At 43.2% G+C, this 20,112-nt stretch overlaps 2 protein-coding genes across 5 annotated transcripts in view; one reads left to right on the top strand and one right to left on the bottom strand.

Moving 5' to 3' along the window:
- Window positions 1-329: 329 nt before the first annotated feature.
- Window positions 330-11,319, bottom strand: TPMT (thiopurine S-methyltransferase). Of its 3 annotated transcripts, none has more exons than XM_051612035.1 (9): window positions 10,996-11,304; window positions 10,458-10,619; window positions 9,591-9,683; window positions 8,434-8,566; window positions 7,895-7,947; window positions 3,128-3,202; window positions 2,289-2,374; window positions 1,265-1,309; window positions 330-465 (listed from the first exon to the last, which is right to left on the bottom strand). In XM_051612035.1, the coding sequence occupies exons 2-9, from the start codon at window positions 10,595-10,597 to the stop codon at window positions 350-352; spliced, it is 741 nt and encodes a 246-aa protein (XP_051467995.1). In that variant the 5' UTR covers window positions 10,598-10,619; window positions 10,996-11,304; the 3' UTR covers window positions 330-349. The 3 variants fall into 3 exon arrangements, with proteins under 3 accessions (XP_051467995.1, XP_051467994.1, XP_051467997.1); XM_051612034.1 differs by having other exon boundaries at window positions 11,014-11,303; XM_051612037.1 differs by lacking the exons at window positions 330-465; window positions 1,265-1,309; window positions 2,289-2,374 and adding an exon at window positions 2,387-3,036 and having other exon boundaries at window positions 11,014-11,319.
- KDM1B (lysine demethylase 1B) overlaps window positions 11,243-20,112 on the top strand; it is a 28,587-nt gene continuing 19,717 nt past the window's right edge. Inside the window, exons 1-8 of one of the 2 annotated variants that reach the window (XM_051612027.1) lie at window positions 11,243-11,317; window positions 11,510-11,576; window positions 14,202-14,304; window positions 15,146-15,270; window positions 17,080-17,169; window positions 17,947-18,058; window positions 18,763-18,879; window positions 19,829-19,867. In XM_051612027.1, the coding sequence (XP_051467987.1) occupies window positions 14,215-14,304; window positions 15,146-15,270; window positions 17,080-17,169; window positions 17,947-18,058; window positions 18,763-18,879; window positions 19,829-19,867 (573 nt within the window). In that variant the 5' untranslated portion in view covers window positions 11,243-11,317; window positions 11,510-11,576; window positions 14,202-14,214. The remainder of the gene's footprint in view (window positions 11,318-11,509; window positions 11,577-14,201; window positions 14,305-15,145; window positions 15,271-17,079; window positions 17,170-17,946; window positions 18,059-18,762; window positions 18,880-19,828; window positions 19,868-20,112) is intronic. The other variant, XM_051612026.1, reaches the window with a different exon arrangement.

Below are 20,112 nucleotides of genomic sequence, written 5' to 3'. Positions count from 1 at the left end.
CTCTCTCAGCCTATCTTCATAGCAGAGGTGCTTCAGCCCTCTGATCATCTTGGTGGCCCTTCTCTGGACTCTCTCCAACAGCTCCATGTCTTTCCTCGGCTGAGGGCACCAGAGCTGTACACAGTACTCCAGGTGGGGTCTCACCAGAGTAGAGTAGAGGGGCAGAATCACCTCCCTGGCCCTGCTGGCCACACTTCTTTTGATGCAGCCCAGGATGTGTTTGGCTCTCTGGGCTCCAGCTCACACTGGCAGCTCATATGAGCTTCTTATCTACTACCACCCCCAAGTCCTTCTCCTCAGGACTGCTTACAACCCACGTGACTTCTTAATTTATTTCAATTAATTTTAATCAATCTAAAAACTTAAGTACATATAGCACCTCCAGAAAATAATCTAGTCCCCATTGTCTGTGTTTGTCTGAGAAATCATCGACTTTTTGAAGACACTTAATTTCACAGTGGTTGCCTGAAAAGGAGGAAAGAGTAACAAGTTAGTGAACAATTACTCACTGAAAAATGCAAACTGTCAGGAAATAATTTAAAAATCTTATCCACAGATTTCCTCATAGTACTTGAAGCAGTGGCACAAATGCACTGGGGGAACCTATCCACCTTTTTTTGGGATGCAACCGTCCATGCCAATGATTTTCTGGGCACAGACACTGCAGGCATCTTAGAAAGCTGTAAACTTAAAAGAAGTGCAATACCAAAGCGTATCAGGAGGAATTTTTAAAATTAAATTCCCCCCCTAATTCCAAGTTTCACTAATTTGATGGGATTTAAATTGTACATTTAGAATTTTCCTTGCATGGCATGTTACTTTTCTTTGTTGGCTACAAAAGTACAGCAGAAATTGTAGAACTGGCATGCAAAGGACTTGGATTAAGACCAGGGTAGTTGGTGATGAGGTGCAGAGAAAGACAAAATGGTCTAACAGGACTAAGACTGGAGCTACAAGATCACTGAGTGCAGTATGAATCCTGGGCAAGTAAAGAGATGCCAAGGGGAGGAAAGAGACAGTATTCATCTCTTGGGTTTTCCTCTGTCTTTTGAAGAGCTGAGAATTTTCCTTGACAGCAAAATCCCCGTGGCTACATTTGGTATATATGGTATTTATTTCAGCCATTGTTTTTCCATCACTCTGTCCCTTAGATAGGAAGAAAATGACTCTCTGTCACTTGACACAGGGCAAGGTAAAAGCATATAAGCATGCTTATGTGTTTTGGGAAAAAGAACCAACAAGGTTTAGCTAAAATATTACTTACCAAACAAGCTTTTTATTTCCGATTCAGGAACATAAAATGGTGGGCCTGAAAGAAAATGGGTGAAGGTCATCAGAGGGAAGACACAGGAAGGAAACAAACATTTACACTGCAGCAGGAGAGCCAGCCCCATCACTCCCAGCACCTGGCCCACAATCGGGTCCCAGCGTGTCACACCATCTGCAGGAACCAGAAAGTACCACATCCAAGAACTCATGGCACCTTGGTGGGGCACCAGACAGCTTCAGGTGCTGCTGCTGCATGACCTCCAGGCTGCAGGTAGGATAGCCATATTGTCAGAAGTCATGAATATGCTGTGGATACAACCATTCTTGGTGCACTACGTGAATCTGGCCAACAATCTCTTTATGCTACAATGGCATAATTAAAGCTAAAAGCGGAATAATGTGAGAGGGAGACCAATTATTAAACTATCGTTGCTTAGGAAAACAGGACATTTTTTCAGGAATAATTATGCTGAAGAGCCCAAAAGCAGCAACAAATCTCTTTGTTTTATGAGTTAATAATTAATTTTAAAAAATCTTTTAAAATACCTCAGATTTTGGCATGTAATGAACGTTATAAAAGGAAAAAAATACTTCATGCTTTTCCAGAATTCATTCTCTTCCAAGCCTCTTCAGGCCATGGTAATGGCTGGGAGAGAGGCACAAGCTGGACAACACATTGGGTTGCAAGTATTGGTTAAACAGAGCAAAGTCAATGTTCTTGGGAGTGCTTCGAGCTCCCTAGGCTAGTGTTCACAACTTCCAGCTTCAGTGTCACAGCCACACTTCCACTTCTGTGTTAATACACCGTGTCTGTCCTCCATTTAGCACTACCATGTCTGAATGCTAGAGAGAAAGCAAATTTAGTTTCCAGCTTGGTCAACATCTAAAATTTGTAACACGTGGTCGTACTGGTGTGATCAGCTGACAAAACTAAGCTGACAGAACATCCGGGGAAGATACATTATCACATCTACGCACCATTTGTATTAATCAAAACATGAAGAGTGCAAAGTTCTCACCTTTGTGTTTGTTTGGATCATATGAAACCGTAACAAGGAGATAAGAAGAATTTTTCTCCATCAGGGTGACCATCAAACTGGCATAGCTAAACAAAGAAAGTTACACTTCATTGTTTTGGAACTCTACAAAGATTCAAGCATAGCATTCAAAGTATTCAACACAAGAGGTGACACTTCTCTGCAGAGACAATTTGAACTGAACGACACAGAAACTAAGCAAAGGTTAGCTTGAATTTCATCAGCATGAAATTCATGCTGCACCTGCAACACCTCAAATCAAGGCTACTGTTTACTCCTCATAAACAGCAGCCTTTTTGATTTTTTTTTTGCATATTAATCTCAAAACTAACAGACAAAACAGTATTCATCTGCCATGTTCTAGAATAAAGCACACAACACAGTACTGATCTTTTAAAATCATTGTGAGTTCAAGATTATGTATCTAATGAAAAAATCCTGGGGGTATGGTTGAACTACATTTGGGTTGGCTGTAGGCAAGAAAAAAAAAACCCTGAAAAAAAGGGAAGTGAGGGGAAAAAGAACAAAGAGAGGAAAAGCAGATGGGAAAAGAGGAAATAATAAAATTCAGATGAGACTTGCAGCTCTGCTTCTGTTGGGTTGCAACAAACCACACTTTTTCCCCCCAAGAGGCAGGGTGGCTTCCTGAAGGAAGTTCACAAGTCTAGAGCACAGCACTCTGCAACTGCAGCTGATGCTTGTGGTAGAGAAGAACTTGTGTAGATTACTCCTTTAAATGAAAGAGGACTCATCAACAAGTGGCAGGAGGAAAAACGTGTCACTGCATACATCAGAGAAAAGACAAAACAAGAGTTACTAACCGTTGTCTGTCGCACGGATTCACAGCTACTAGAGCTCCTCTGTCCCAAACCCCATCAAACTTGCCAACTATCGAGCTAAAGGGAGATGAGGAAAAGGCTTACAAATAATAAAAGGCACCTTTATTCAGAGACTTCTGTGAAGTCACAAAGATTCTCTAGCTAGCTGTGCAGATTCCCCACTACCTATTTGTCATGGTCAAGCACTTTCATCATCCCAAACAATATGACCCAGATCCAAAGAACACTCCTCTTGTACAGGGCCTTGCTGCGACAGCAAAGAGACGCTGGAACTGCTCAGCATTTCCCCATCATCAGGGGGTGCTGAGACAGGGTGGGGAGGAAGGAAAGCAGCTTAAAACACATTTGGGTTACAAGTCTGGGGACTCTTGAGGCAGCACTAACACACACTCAACACATCAATGATCTCAACCACATTCTGAAGTCCACACACCATTTCCAACACAGGCAAAGGAAGGTGCGTGGTTGTTTTAGTATCACTGAACTCGGCACACCCAGCAATTTCAAGACCTCAGTTCCCAGCTACATGCCCAGGACAGTTAGCTTCAGCTTGCAATTTGTTTAATATTAGAAAAGCTTAGTTACGCTGTTGCTTGCCCCAGTCTACCACTGCCACAGACGTGAATTTTGCTACTGGATATGCTGGCAAATGGATTCAGAGAGCACCCAAAATCTGCAAATGCCCAACACTATTGGAAAGTGCCTTTATAAATGGGTGGTAAGAGCAGTCAGGGTGACACTAGAAATGTGAAGATATTTGGGGAGGAAGGAAGAGCCTTGTTTCTGGTAATTATTACAACAGGAGTATAGAGAGTAAGGTAGTAATAACTCACTAATAGAATTGCATAATTCAAAAGAAAGTCTGAAATAGGTTTACTTAGTGAGAAAAATGGGGTTTGGAATTGTGCAATACCTTTCTGCCTACTGAGGGAGTGCCAGAGTCGAATTCCATTTGGCTGGGGTAGAGTTAGATTTCTTCACAGTAGCTTGTTTGGGGCTATGTTTTGGATTTGTGCTGAAAATAGTGTTGGTAACACAGTGATCTTTTAGTTACTGCTAAATAGTGCATTTACAGCATCAATGCCTTTTCTGCTCTTCACCTCACCAGTAAGTAGGTTGGGGGTGCACAAAAAAGTGGGGAGGGGACACAGCTGGGACAGCTGACCCAAGGGAAATTCCAAACCACATTGATATCATGCTCAGCAATAAAACTGGGGGAAGGTTGGCTGGGGGGCAGCTGCTCAGGGACTGGCTGGGCATTGGACAGGTCAGTTGGCAGTGGGCCATTGTTTTCACTTGCATCACTTGTTTTTCTTGGCTTTTTTTTCTCTCGTGTTTGGTTGTTTTGGTTTGTTGTTTTTTTTTTTTTTTTTTACTTTTTAAAAAAATATTTTTAATTATTAATCTGTTGTTATTTCAACCCACAAACTTCTTTCTCACTTTTGCCCTTCTGGTTGTCCCAGCCATCCCACTAGAGGGGGCAGTGGACAGGCGGCTGTGTGGTGCTTAGTTACCAGCTGTGTTTAAACAACTCCTCCCTGCCTGCTGTTCATTTCACTGCAATGCATTGCTAAGTCTCTGGAGAGTAACCTAGAAACTGATTCTGTATTTCCCACTCCACCGTGATGAGACAAGAGAACACTTAAATCCTGACTTCTTCTAAAGTTTGCCAAGACTAAGCATATAATTTAAATAACTAGCCTCTTGAATAAAAGATTTTAAAAAGAGACGGTTAAACATGCAATTGGCGTAAGAAGGACAAAGTAAAGCCTAGTGGGGCAGGTGACAAACTTGATCTTCTGAGTCTCGGAGGCTGTGCACCTTTCTGCATAGCTGAGTCTGCTGTGTGACCTCCTTAGGCAAGCTCCTGAAGTTTTCTGCACCTAGTTTTTTTTTCCCAACTTTAATCTGGTCTAACTGGAATGGTGGCAGTGGCTCCCTACAGGCATTTAATGTATTCTCTTCCCCACTGATTTCACCAGGGCCTGCAGACATCACAAGCTGCAGGCTGGCTCATGTTGTGGTCTCCCCCTAGTCCTGGTCTCCTGCTTGCCCAGATCTTAGGACCTGCAGAGCGTCTGGGTGTTCCCTGCCCATCTGCACCTCCAGTTTCTTTCTGAGGTGAACCAAGCCACATGGAAAATGTCAAAAAAGGCACACAGCTGTCTTTCATCCTGATGTGGAGTCAGGTGAGGCTAAGTTGTTAGGACGTGCTCCTTTTTTCAGTGCACCTCTGTATCAGTCTTTCAGCCCTACAGTATCTCCTGCTATGTGTTTATACGGTATGTAGCATGACAGAACACAATCCAGGTACTACTACATCTAAAAAAATTAACATGTAAGGCAGAAAGTCACATATCTGCAGAAATTCCACTGGAATTAAGCAGTAAAGTTGTGACTTTCTATCTCTGCAGATGTTTAGTAGCTTCAGTTAATGCAATCTTTTTTTTTTTAAGTCATGCAGCCATACCTGGATGAGGAGGTACAATGGTTGCGTAATGTAACTGTTTTACATACATCTTTACATACGTCCCAGAGTTCCCACGAAGAGCAGTAATTCCTGTTACTCTTTAACTAGTATGAGTCTTTGAAATGTCTCATTCTGGCAAAGGTCAGGAGCACATCTGAGTGCTCCTCTAATGAATGCTAGGCTAATGGAGATCAAAAGGATTTGTTAGCAGGCCAGCCTCAGCAAGACAGAAGTAAGTTTAATTTCCATAATTACTGGGCAATTAATCAAATTGTCTGTACACAGAAACCAGAAGAGTGTGTGCATTTTTCTAGGCACAGGTATCTGCTGACTGCTGGAGGGAATGCAGTTCATACTTTCACCACTACTGCACCCAGTAAGAACCATCCATCCAGAATGTGTATCTGCCTATTTATTTTGTGGTAAACAAACTGGAAACTGTCACTGGACCCATTACTGAAAATGTAATTAATTACCTATTTTTGGTTTATGGGTTAAGGGCTGGATGTGATGATCTTAAAGGTCGTTTACAAAGAAAATTATTCTATGATTATTTCACCATGTTATGATGGAAGTTACAGGTTTAACCACACTACTTGCTACAAAACTTAACACCAAATTTTTCAAAAATTGCTGACAAGAACCTTAAGCAATCCCTGGGCAACTTGCCAGCTCACAGAAAGAAGGATTTATAGGGCTCCACACAGCAGGTAGCTACACTGCAGGGGCAAGGTGGGGAAGAAACCAGGCAGCATCTACAAAGTCACATTCATATGTTCTGAGGCACTCACTTTGCAGCACTAGTTACATATATACTATTCAAACCCACTGGAGTCAGTTGCACCAGCAGAAGTCTAAGCAACAGTCTATTGTCTAAAGCAATTTGGACTTTGGATTCTAGTACTGACTATTCTTTTTTTCCAGCTTATGCAGATTTAAAAGAAAAAAAAAAAAGGATCATATAGTAAAAACCACGTTCTGGTGTCCTAAACTATCTCTTATGCCTGTATATATAATTAGATCTGAAAAAAACATCCAAGTAAAGATTAAGACTTGACCTCCTCCTTCTTATTGAACAGCCATGGAATCCTTGTTCCTGTCAGTTGTTTGTAAGAAAAGCAAACCAACATACAAAACTTTACCAACAACCTTATCATCTAGGGAAAATCATGTCTGATTAAGAACTGCAAGAGGAGGAACTATAGTGCAGGACTCTGGGCACCTTCAGCTTCCGACAAGATACATTACAAAACCAGAAACAACACTGCTTTCTTGCATGCTCTCCACGCTCCAGCACCAGAATAGGTCTGAGGTCATTTTAGGACAGACTTAAATGTGACTGCTGCCAACACCCCTAGAAGACTTCTGAGAACAAGTAAATGCACCAGATGCATGACTGTCCAAAGCAGAGACTTCTATGTTAGAGGCTGGAGAGAGTCCTAAGTCCTCCTGTAGCCTCTGAACAACTTGGTAATTTTCAAAATTCCCCCACCAGCTGAGACTGGACCAGAAGGTCAGGTGCAAAGCCACTGCAAAATCCAAGTAGTAGTGCTTGAGGCCACAGAGCACAACGTGTTGAAACATTTTTCAGGAGTCAGTAGTACAGACTATATTGAAGAATTCTGCATTTTCTGTTGTGTCTTTCAACTAAGAAATAAGAACGTTTTAGTATTAAAACTCCTTCAGAAGACATTAGTAAGTCAAGCCATGTTTGCCAAGTCAGGGTTTGAGAAAATATTACAGTTACATACCCTGGAGTGAAGTACTGTACTTGAACTCCATCATTAAAAGTATATTATAATCAATGGGTACAGCTTACCTATGCATATGTTAAACAATACGTTGGGGAAAAATATATTTAGTACTTAGTTAAAGGAAAAGCTGACTAAGGAGACACCTCTGGGTATATTCTCTTTACTTTTACTAAGCTACTCTAAGTAAGGGACTGTGCTAGAATTTTGCTTCATAGAGTCCATCAAAAATGTTAATTCATTTTTAGTGTAAAGCAAACATGTTTTTTTATAACTTTCACAGAATGGTTTAGAACCAGAAGCCCATTTAAAGATATTTAGTTGGCATCTTGATCTAATGGTCAACAACAGGGCTAGTTTTTGCTGGAGATTGGCTATTTACACTTGTCACATAGGTTAATAAGAGTTTTCTTGAGAGGACCTGTTCCAAGTCTTTATGGCTGATTCAAATAAGATAATCTGACAGTATTATGAAAGTATTAATACATGTTTGATCATAGCGAATTGTAAAACACCATGTATTCCTACCTGGACAAGTTGTAAATACTGCAGCAGTACAGTGAAATGTTCCCAGAGGTACTCTACAATAAAAAGCAAAGGAAACAACACTTATCAGCAAACCGTCGTTAAATATGCACTTCTAAGTGTGTAATTATAATTTATACCTTAAAATACATGCATATCCTATTTTTAAATATACATTCAGGTGCCACGGGAAAAATATGTGAGAAACATTTTTAGTTTCAATTTGCTGGGTTAACTCTCCCGATCCCCTCCAGAGGGGTTCTGATCTCTCAAGGCATGCAACTGTTCAGTTTTAAAATACATTTACTTTACATGCAGGTGCTTCAATGTCCTAAGAAAAGAAGGTCAAAGTAATAAGCTCAGAAGAATGTCTCAGTCCAAAATTACAACTCAGACCTTCCTTTCAGACCTTTTCAGGAGAAGGGAAATGATTACCAGGAAGACAGAGGTATAAAAGCAGGATGACTTGTTTGCTCAGTTATGCCTGCCTGCATTGCATGATTAACCACACCAGATCATTCAACAATGCAAGGAAAACATGCCTGCCACTTTTTTGCTCCCGGAATCTCTGGGACTGGCTCCTCACGACACGGGAGCCCATGTTCTGCAAAAAACTCCTTCAGCGCCTGCTCGCTGACTTCCACACCGACAACGCTGTGTCCCATGTCTGCCAGCCTGCACACAGCAGAGAGAGAGGCATTTATTCATTAGGGAAACCCCGGCTTTAGGATGCACTGGTATGCCTAATCCTGACTTTCTGGAATGTTCACATTTTACTGAACAGCTCCCCTCCGCTATCTGAGCTTGAATTAGCACCACCCTGGCATACAGCCGACGAGGCCTTACAGGCTTTATTTAGAGTCAGTGGATTATTCCTTTATTTCGATGAAATCGATGGAAACAAGGTGATTACACAGACAAAACTGTCCATTTTGGCTTACAGAAACGTGTTCTGCTCTGAACTGCAGCAGCTGAGGCGCCCTGGCCACCCAGCTGCCTCTGTGGCTTGGCAGAGATGACGTTGGGCTCAGCAGGGTGGGGTAACCTCTTCCCTGCTGCAGCTCAGCACAACAGCAACGTGCCTCAGAGCCTGCAAGTCAGCCTGGCAAGTCCTCCCCCGTGACAAAACCTGGTAACTGGTGCTACCTTGATTCCTTGAGGTTCCAGCTCAGTCAGGGGTTTTTGCTTTGTGTCCACTCCCTCCATGAAAAAACACTGGATTATACAGCCCCTGATCATAAATAGAACCCACCCCAAAAAGCTGAAGTAAAATAAGAAATGTAAAGAAAGAGGACATTGCTTTTAACCCAAATCATTTAAATTCCCTGTGTGCCATGCCACATGGTCCCCTGAAAACATTCTTGGGCACAACTGACCTCACAGAGAGCAATTTCAGATGGCATTGCCACCAAAAGAAGCAGTAGTAAGGGCTTCAGTCACTTTGTCCATTACAAATTCAGAATTCACCAAGCTGGACAATCAGAAGGACTCTGAGGTTAGTCCTTATCCATCCCATTCATGCTACTACACAAAATGCCAGCAAATTAAAACAAACTTCCTCCTGCCTTCAGCCTCCAGTGATACTGCTTTCCAACCAGCAGAAATGCAGCACATTCCCATTGGCCAATACAAGGTTGGGAATTCTCCCTCTCCCTCCCCACAACAAATAAGATTTTTGCTGATATAATCTGTGTTTTACCATTTCATCTCTACTGCTTTGCCACAAAGTGGGAAAAATATCCTCAGTCCAGTCCTGCCATTTAAAAGAACATCCAGGTACTTCTGTAGAAGCCTGCAGAAGAACAGACATGTTTTACTTGACACTGTTGAGTATTTGCCCTGGGACATTAAAAGGCAAGTGCTAGACACGATGCCAGGCAGCACACAAACTCCATGACAGAACACACGTTCTTAGTTCAACCTGCTTCATACCACTGGAAATAAAAACATAAAATAAAAACATTCATCTTCCCTTTACATAGAAAGTGTATTTCATTTCTGTCAGAAACACACAAGTTTGTTCTGTTTTCTACTTCTCTTTTGATGTAAATAAACTAACCCACCTCTAAGGCCACAACAGACAGCTTAAATAGAAAAACTATCAAACTTCTGTATCAATCAAGTAACTTCTGTAGGTCTTATATATAGGTTTAATTGGCTGAAGACTATATAATCAGGTTTGCTCTCCTAGGTCCCTGTCTTCCAGTGCACAATAACTGCTCCAATGCCACCTGCATATTGTTTTAGGCCCATTTCATCGTTTACAAACAGCAGTGCAGATTTTCTGCACCAGGAAATTAAAAGATTTTTAGCCAAGCCATCCAAGCTTTATAGTTTAAAACCTGATTCAAGAGTCAAAGTTGTAAATTCATTTAAATCCTCCCTCTTCTCTGCCCTTTTCTGACAAATGTCGGTCACGAAAATGTGTGTATTTATTTTAGTGCCTGTGTTAAATGTTTTTCCTTTTGTAAATGCTCCATTTAGTATGATGTATCTTTTGAATGAGCTGCCATTCATCTCACAGGGTTTCTCTGAACAGACGAGGCAGGAGAGTGAAGCCACGTACGGATGCCCTCGCTCCTTGTGAAACCCGATGTTCCCCGTCTCCCATTTTCGCAGCCATTCCCCTTCGGTCACCACTCTGTCTTTCTGTGAGCCAATGCCAGAGCCTTCCAGGACCCCCGGTGCATCTGCTGAGCGCTCCATCGTCCCCAGGGAGCGACAGGAGCTGTGGAAAAAAAAAAACACAAACAAACAACAAAACCCAAATCGAACCAAAAACAAGAGAGAAACACTACCCTCACCCAACGAACAGTTTGGAACTGGCTCTTCCTCCCTCCAGTTACAATTTAGAACAGTTTAAGGGGTTGTAATTCGGCGATTATTGAAAGGCAGCTGCAAGGGAAGGCGAGGGAGCAGCGTCCTGCCGCCGGCAGCTCCGCCGGGCGCGGGGTTGTTCCGGCAGGGAGACGCGCCCCGTCAAGCACCACGGGGAGGCCGGTGACCCCCGGGTTTGCGCACAGCTGGGAGCCCCCCCAGAGGCTGCCCCCGCGGGGGGCCAGGCGGGGAGACGCGGGGCCGGGGCCCGGCAAGCAGAGACCGACCCTTCTCCCTTCGCTCACGTTCAAGCCCGCGGGCAGCCCGGGGCGGGGAAGCGGCTCGGAGGGAAGCGGGGAGAGGGCCCTGGGCTGGCCCAGCGGGGCTCAGCACCCCTCCGCAGCCTCAGGGTCGTCCCCACGCCCGGGCGGCAGCGGGTACCGGCGGCCCCGGAGCTCCGGTGGGGGCTGCGGGGCCGGGGCGGTGCCTCCCCGCCCTCCCCCTCGCCACGCACCGCGGAGAGCGGAAGCGGCGGCAGGAGGAGGCGGGTGCTCGGCACCGGGGGGGAGGAGGAGGAGGAGGATGGCGGTGGGGATGGCGGCGGTGCTGGTGAGTGACCCCCTTCCCTGGGCTGCAGCCTGCCCTTCCCCCCGCAAGGCGGGGCAGGTGCCAGCGCTGCCCCCCTCCTCACCTCCGCGCTTCTCCCGTCCTTCCCCCCTTCTCTCTCTCTCTCTCTCTCTCTCCCTCCCTCCTTGCCTTCCTTCCCGCTTCTCCTCCCTTTTCTCCCCCCCCCCGCCGCAGCTCTAGCAGGAGGCGGCGCGGACACGCGTGGATGTGGTCTCCGGCCCCCGAGTGACCCGGTCCCGAGGTGAGTGACAGGCGTTCCCCGGGGACCTCCCTCCCTTCCCTCTGCTGACAGCCCCTCCTGGGACACCCCTCGGCCGGCGGGCCGGCCGGGGGGGACCCCGCTGCGGGTCGCTGGCGGGCGGTGCGGGTCGCGGGCGGTGCGGGTCGCTGGCTGGCGGTGCGGGTCGCGGGCGGTGCGGGTCGCTGGCGGTGCGGGTCTCTGGCTGGCGGTGCGGGTCGCGGGCGGTGCGGGTCGCTGGCGGGCGGTGCGGGTCGCTGGCGGGCGGTGCGGGTCTCTGGCTGGCGGTGCGGGTCTCTGGCTGGCGGTGCGGGTCGCGGGCGGTGCGGGTCGCTGGCGGGCGGTGCGGGTCGCTGGCTGGCGGTGCGGGGCTGTCAGCGCGGCCAGCCGGGCGCTGCCGACTTGTTACGCGGGGCTGAGTTGGAGAGGTTGTGCGCACTTCGTGCTGCTCGCCTGTCCCCGCTCTCTGCTGCCAGTGTGTGTGTGTGTGTGTGTGTCTCGTTTCTTCTTCCCGTCCCTCCCCACCCCCCCGCCAGCCGCCCCCAGGGACAAACTCGCTGTCGGCGCTACAGGTGAAGCCCACCAGGCTTCCCTGTCTAGGCCGCGCGTTGGGGCATATGTTACCTTCCCTCCCCTTTAAAGGGCGTTATCTTTGCAGCCGGTGAGGAGAATTAATATCGACGGCTTGCGGAGTCACGTGAAGCTCAGTGAAAGTGTCTGCCGGTCCTTGACAATTTGTGTGGGGTTTTGGAGGGGCGTTGCTTGTTTCGGGAGGGGACCAAGTGGCGAACACCTGGAAGCAGTGGCCCTGCTCACAGGCACAGGCACTGAGCTGATCGCCTTCTTCCTCCCCCCCTCCCTTCCCCCCCCCCTCCCTCTTCGAGGAAGAGATACGTTTGTGTCTCTTTGCCTCTGGATCTTCAACATTTTAACCCACATTGGGTTATATTCGGGGGTGGCAGCGGCCGCCTCTCATCCCCTGGCAGCCGCCGGGATGCGCCTGCTGCCTCGCTCAGCGCTGGGGTCGTCCAGCCTCTGGCTGCAAAGGCAACAACAGTAGGTAGGGCCCCTTACCCAGAAGCTAAGGTGATCCTGAGGGAGACTGTTGTGCCACTGTTCCCAGAAGGAAAGCTCTCGGGGGGTGGGGGAAGCCACCATTTTGTGGGGAGTTACAGAGCAGCTTAGGGAAATCTAACGTAAACGAAACTGGTTGGTTTTCCTTTCTCTACCTTCCAACCTCATCCACCCCCATACGGTGGTAAGTTAAGGCATAGTGATACTTTTTTTTTTTTAGATAATAAAGTTTGACATAGTTATTTTTTTCCCCTCCCTCTAATTAGTTATAATTGGGGGGTTTGTAACAAAAAATTTTAAAAAGCAAGCTATTTTTGTATTGCGTTGTCCAAAATAATTTTTCACTTATGTGGATATAATCATGTGATTTCCCTTCCCCTCCCAAATCGATGTATCTGACATTGAGAGGAGAATGAAGCACCAATTCATTTGATTTGCATCAGCTTAATTTGAAACTGTTCAAAGATGCCCCATTCTCTTCTCCTGTTACCTCTACTACTAGCAGCACTCCTGAATGAAGCTACTGCTCCTGTGTCCATCACTGTCAGCTTGAACAAGGAAGATGCAGCCTGGAACAGACAGCATTGAGAAGCCTCAAATATATTTAAAAATATATATAATTGCAAACTGATCCCTATTACAACAAGATACCATTCATGAGGCTGTGCTGTAGTGTAAGGGTTTTATCTCCATTTCCTTTCTGTCTGTGGTGGAGCACATTTAGATTTAGTTCTTACTCTAGGCTCCTCTTATTTGTGTTTCACAACCTGTGATAAGAATGCCTTTGATACTACCATTTTAAATAGGCTTTCATATTTCTGTGGCATGCTTTCTCACACTCTTGTGCTTTCCAGGTTAGATGATAAACTCTGGTCTTTTCCGTGTTCCCACCAGTGTAGTCAAAGACAGCTGTGGAGCTCTCTCGTGGTGTAAACTTTTTACTTTCTCCTATAGTATGCTTAACAACAAAGTTTTTAGTATTCTGATCACCTATAATTGCACTGCAACTGTAGTTTAGACTTCAGATTCTGATGCACTTCCAGAGGAGGGTGTGCGAAGTCTTGGAGCTGGTTGTTCACCTGGTATTCAACGTCTCTTCAGTACGCTGTTTGGACAAGTGCTTTACAGTGCAAATCTCTTGTTACCAATAAGTCAGTAGTTAGCAGGACAAGCATTATTCAGAGTGGTGTTTCAATGCTTGCATTATGAGCTGATGTCTCTTCACTTTGCCAACCCCAATTCCAATCCAGGTCTTCACGTAATGCAAATCAGATTATTGAAATCCAGGATATGCTGATCTGGAACGGATACTGTCAAGATGTACTCAAGGATCTAATCTTAACTCTGAATTTAGTTTAAAATAGTAGTATTGTTCCTTTCCTGTAAAGCCTTCTTTTCCTCCTGAATTAACAGTTAAGCTAAACAGATTCTTACCTAGGTGACTGACAAAAGTAGTATTATGAGTGGCTGTACTGCCCCAGGCAATTAAGACAACTCTACAAAGTCAAGCAACATTTTTTTCCCCTTAACTACTCCCTGCCTCATTTTTTGCAGATCTAATACTACAATGTCAACTGGAAGGGTACGAACGAAAAAAAAGGCATGTTCTTCAGACCAATCTCCAGACAACCTTCCTCTGAGGAGTTCTGGAAGACAGGTATTTATAATAATTTCAAAGCACATGGGTTCATAATCTGGTATTTTTTTATTTTCTGTTGACATTTACAACAAAAATGGGCTTCCTTGTGGGCATGTTAGGACTTACAAGTTAAGACTTAGAGCACTTACCCAGGGAAAGGGAGAATTAGTTGATTTTGTGAATAAGTAAGCAAAGTGTCTGATTTGTGAACGATACTCAGAAAAAGATAAGTGCTCAATATAACTTGTAAATACTTGATGGGTTAAAAATACAATTACAGATTGTACAGCCAGACAAAATGGTCTGCTCATCCAGATGGAGGCCTAAAACAACAGGACCTTTGAGGCCCAGAAGAGGTGTTTGGTATAAAGTTTTGTATCTGGACTCCAAAAAAAGTCCCCCAAAAAAGTCCCAAGCCTACACTAATATGTTATTTGAGGTGCAGATAAGATTGCCACTCAGTGAGGAAGAGGTTTTCTTTTTCTCAAGGAGAAATAAATTTATCGCATAAGGCTTGACTCATTAGCATGTGATGGAGCTTAAAATATTATTTAAATTGGAAGGTTTGCCTATAATTTCTTTAATGGCAGCACTTAAAACTAAGGGGAGACATGTTTTGCTTTAAATTGTATTTCCAGTCTTACCGTTTTGTTTTTTTTTTCTTTTCTTTTTGGTAGAAAAACTGACCTACTTTGACAGCTGTTTCATGCTGCAGCTATTTCACAATAGATAGAAAACATTTTCATTAGTACCATTTTAACCATCTGATGGTACCCACAACCTGCAAACCTGCTCGAATGCCATTTTGCAGAAGATGCTTTTGTGTCATTCTGGTCAGATTTCAGCTGTTCTTTCTTAGGTGAAGAAGAAAGCAGCTGAAGCAGCAGATGATGATGATGAAGCTTCAGAGAAGAAATACAGAAAGTGTGAAAAAGCTGGATGCACTGCAACGTGTCCCGTTTGCTTTGCCAGTGCAGCTGAAAGGTTTGTTTCTTCTTATTTGCATTTTCCATGGACTTTTCTAAACTTGAAGCCAAAGTTCAGAATCCTAACTACATTCTGAAAAACCCCTTCAGCTTCTAAATGTAGAAGGAGAATCAAAAGGTAGTAATATGAGTCTTTAAGATGCCGGGGAAGTGTCACAAGTTGTGGATAACCTTCTACTGTGCGAGTTGCTAATTCAGATACAGAATATCTTTAGAATGCGCTCATTTATGTTATTAGTGGTATCTTCTGGAACACGCCTTGCTTCTGTGAAACTGAGAGTGTATTAAGTGTGATTTGAGGAAGCTAAACTTGCTTTCGAGATGGAAAATGAAAGCTTTTGTCCCTCTTCTGGAATGCTCTGTGGTCTGAGGTGAGATTCTGACGTTGAAATTTTAGGTCTTGGGAGGCAGTCATAGTTTCTGAGTTGTTCATGGCGTTCTGTGCACTTGCACAAGTCCTTGTGCATTCTGACCCTGAAGGCACTGAATGCGTGATACTGGCAAGGTGTAGCTATAATAAGCAACACGGTAGACCTCGTTATGCAGTAGGCAGACTGTAATTACATAGCATTCCTCCCTCCCTGGTTAATTAGAGACAAACTTTCCTTTAGTTATTATTTATTTTACAACGATATAAAATCGTTTAGTACTTTGTTTTTTAATCTACGTGGATTGTTCTCTGGTGGCACAAGGTCGGTGTACTCTGGATGTTGTCATAGGAAAGCCAAGTGTTTTGGCAGTTGTGTAACAGACTTCTAGCGGAACTGGGCACATGAGAGGTCAGTGCTGGTGATACTAAGATTTTTATTTAGGAAACAATAGATACTGCTTAGTCATCGTTTTAATTGTTATTTTAATATTTTTATTTCCACCCCCACGCCCCCCCTACATACTTTCTACACCATTTATTCGAGATGAGATAATTTCATGGCGAGCTATTTCAGTTAGTACCTTAGGTCACTGCTTTTTACTTTGTGCATTTTACCTTGTGCATTTATCTTAGAGTATTTCACTGAGTTTAGTGAGAGTTTTCTAAGCAATTGTTTTGTTTGATGAATATAAACTACTAATGGATATTTCCTTCTCAGAGTAATAAGGAATAAATTCCCAGAATGTGCAGCTGCTTCCTCAGGGTTTTCTCTCATTGGGTTAAAATCACAGCCAACTTGGTCACGTGAAAAAAAAAAAAAATAGGCAACATCTGTTTTGTGTTCCAGTTTGCCTTTATGGTTTTGTCAGTTGTTCTGGGGATGGGATGTTGTAATGATTTATGAATCAATTGATCACATGTACAATTTAAATGATCACTCTCACATCTGCACTAATATCAGAAGAAAATGGAACAAAGTAAATGAACCCTTAAGTTTTTAAGGAGAAGAACTTTGCCTCCTTATACATTTGTAAAATGCTTAGAGTGTCACAGCACATATTGTAAGAGCAAATGTATTTTAATGTTCAGGAAATGTCTGCTTAAAGGGTACTAAAGACAGGCTTAGTTGACCATTGTTATCAGAAGGTTGCTGGAAGCCAGACCAACTATAAAACTGCACATTGTGTACATTTTGCCTCCTTTGCATCTGGTGTTACTTAGTTTGGAAACTGGAAATGTTTGAGACAATTGAAATGATCTTATTGTTATTTGTATGAGTTTTGTGCTTTGTGTGAGTCAGCGTTCATGAATGTAACATAAAGCCCTGGGCTTGTCCTGAATATTTGGTTCATGTTCTTGAATGTGCTAGTCTACAGAAGGATTTTTTTTTTTTCCTAAATTTATCTTAAATCTATTTCTATGTATCCTGCATTACAGATGTGCTAAAAATGGATATACGTCTAGATGGTATCATCTTTCCTGCGGGGAACACTTCTGCAATGAATGTTTTGACCACTACTACCGAAGGTAGATTGCCAATTAAGGTTGTGTCTTTTCTGTGCTTATTAAAGTTTGGCAGATATTACAACTGCTGAAATATCATGGACATAAAAACAATACAGAGACTTGTCCTCTGTGCTTACTTTATTCAAAAGTGAGGCTCGGATATTGCTGCTGGATCTGCAGGTATTGTATGGACTAATCATTGACTTAAACACAGCAGCATGAACAAAACTGGCAGGCTGGTTTGTGTGTGCAGTTCCTCTGAAGCCTTTGTCTTTTTAAAACAACACCAGAGAATTTAAAATTATGAGAACAGTTTTAAATAAATCTGTTTTCCTTTGTAAAGCAAATTCACTTTACAGTGTGACTTCAGGAGACCTTGCCTCTCTGCAGCATCAAATCAGTGAGCAGATTTAAATCTTGCAGTTTAGTGACCGTGAAGGCTGGTCAGGCTCACAGAGTGCTCTTGGCTCCATGCTGCTTATTTGAGTGGGAGTCAAGTCCAGCTCTGCACAGACTTCTGGGTGCTTATGTGCTCAGTAGTACCTGTGACTCAGTCCAGACCTTAGATACTAGGAAGTGTGCTCATGATCAAGAGGGGACAGTGGTCAGGATGCAGTTTATTGCTGTTTTAAGAACAGTGACTTTCTCATTTTTTCATAGGAAAAATATAGGACTCTCTACAGCCTTACTTCTCTGCCCTTATATAAAATGTTTAATTTTAGAATAACTGCTGTTGCTTGCAATGAACTAGATACTCAGTTTGCTGACTGCTTGCTGTTTTATTTTCTTTCTTTTTAGCCATAAAGATGGTTATGAGAAATACACTGCCTGGAAAAGAATTTGGACAAGTAATGGTAAAAGTGAGCCCAGTCCAAAAGCCTTCATGGCTGATCAACAGCTTCCTTACTGGGTAAGATGGAGGATGATTAATTTAATAGGGTATATTTCAATGTGAAGCTCTGATGTGAGCTTCTGATACTGTATGTCAGCTAAGTTTTTGTAGGGGTTTTCTAGTACTAGAGGACTGTGAAAAAGCTCAAGATAATAGTTCTGATCAGTCCCTCCACTGTTGGAGAACTTTTCCACACCCCATAAAGAACAACCTTCTGTTGCTTTTCAGTGAAGTAGCAGCTGTGTGATGTTCAGGTAGGATAAGACTTGGTGGGGAAAAGGGAGTGTGCCAGCTATAGGAAAGTATGAGCGTGAAAAACTTCCAAAACAGATTTTGTCTTTCCTTAGTAAAGAGAGCCGTAGAAGAGAGACCAATGGAAGGAAGTTTGGTGGTATTTTGTTGTCGCTGTTGGTTTTGATGGTGAACAATGTGTTTTTGCAGTAATACTTGCAAAACCCACTGAAGACCGTAGTAACTGGGTGTTTAATTAATTCTGGAGTTAGGTTCTATGGAGAAATTCAGTCTTACGGGAGATGGGCACCATGTTCCTCTCTACTAAATGTCTTACTGTGACCTGAGGATTACATGAGAACCAATTCTACAATTAAGTGTGACAACTTCCTCACATCTCCCTTCTCTCTGTTTGGTTAGTTCGGCTTCATTAATCTTATCTGTTAATCAGACAGCAACAAGCAAAAACATGTTTGTTTTTTGACTTGTAGGTGCAGTGCACAAAGCCTGACTGTGGTAAATGGCGTCAGCTGACAAAGGAAATCCAGCTGACACCACAAATAGCAAAAACCTACAGATGTGGTATGAAACTGAACAATTCTACCAAGGTAACACAGAATATTTTTTGCTCATACTGAAACTAACAACAAGTTATTTTCCTTCTTTGCCGACATTAATTTCTTCTTGTTTGCTGCTTAATGTTTCTAATGCTATTGTCTGGCAGCCTGGAGAGCTGCATGGTGACAGATCTACATGTTGTTCGGACTTTTTTCATTCCTCAGTAGGAGTGTCAAGAAAGAAGTGTCTGGAATACTCTTTCTCTGCACAGTCAGTTGTAAAAGCTTTCATTCTGAAGCTATGGAAAGATTATTGGCATGCACTAAATAGACATAGACGAAAATGGTGCTTTTGCCTTTGTTTAGCCATACTTCATTATTGAGGAAAGCACTTTGTAAGCTTAACAGGCTTTTATTAATTTCTAGCAAGTTTGTCAAGGGGCTTTACATGGAAACTTTCAGCTTTGAAATTTGAAAGGGTCCTTATAGTGCCATAGAATCTATACAGTTAAAAACAGCATGAAAATAATGATCATATGAAAATCAGAATGATCAGCATTCATCTCGAAACTTGTGATAAAGATCCTCTTAAAATAAATGAGAAACATTTTATAGTCTGGACTGGAAAAGTCTCTGTGGAAAATGTGGAATCTTTCCAGAATTTTTCTATAAAATTATTTTATTCCTCCCCCCCCATTTGTTTCAGTGTTCCACTAAATTTCGTGGAATAAAATGTGTATTTTAAGGTCTGATCAGTAGAAACTATTTAACAGATGATTGTTTTGCCTTGGTGGTCTGTTGTGTTTTTAACAATGCATTTTTCTATTATTTCTTTTTCCTAACATCATAATCTCTGCTACAGAAGCCTAGCACTAATACATTGTTTGTTTGTTTGTTTTAAGTTTAAAGAACTATTCCATGTCCAAATTACTTCATTTTATATTTACTTTTTGTTGTACAGCTCAATAATAGCTCTTGACACCATTCACTTTTCTTTCAGACCGAGGGCTCAGACCAGTGTTCCATGCCTGAGGACTTGGTGAGTAATGGCTGTTCCTCCTCATTTGTCCTAGAATATTAAAACAATCTTAAAGCACAGCGTATTTCTTTCCTTCTCTTGTTCCTTTGGCCAATTATGGCAGTATTTATGCATTTTTCTCAGGAAAATGTCAGACACTATTTGCAACAGAGCCTAGGGCCTTCTGTTTTTTCATCTTTTTCCTCTTTTCCCTCACTATGCCAATTAGCTTTCAGGTGGTTCGTGGTGTCTTTGAGTTGTGGCCT

Source organism: Apus apus, chromosome 2, assembly GCF_020740795.1.
Source record: "Apus apus isolate bApuApu2 chromosome 2, bApuApu2.pri.cur, whole genome shotgun sequence".
Classification (NCBI taxonomy): Eukaryota; Metazoa; Chordata; class Aves; order Apodiformes; family Apodidae; genus Apus; species Apus apus.
Note: the sequence above shows the minus strand (reverse complement) of the source record. Positions and strands in the feature narration are given on the sequence as shown.

Bases quoted from the DNA above. Each gene is read 5' to 3' on its own strand.
- TPMT (XM_051612035.1), bottom strand. From the start codon at position 10,597: ATGGAGCGCTCAGCAGATGCACCGGGGGTCCTGGAAGGCTCTGGCATT. The intron at 2,375-3,127 runs GTTAGTAACTCT...TTCTTTGTTTAG, and splicing joins AATCCGTGCGACAGACAACG to CTATGCCAGTTTGATGGTCA. The intron at 466-1,264 runs GTAAGTAATATT...CCTCCTTTTCAG, and splicing joins GGAAATAAAAAGCTTGTTTG to GCAACCACTGTGAAATTAAG.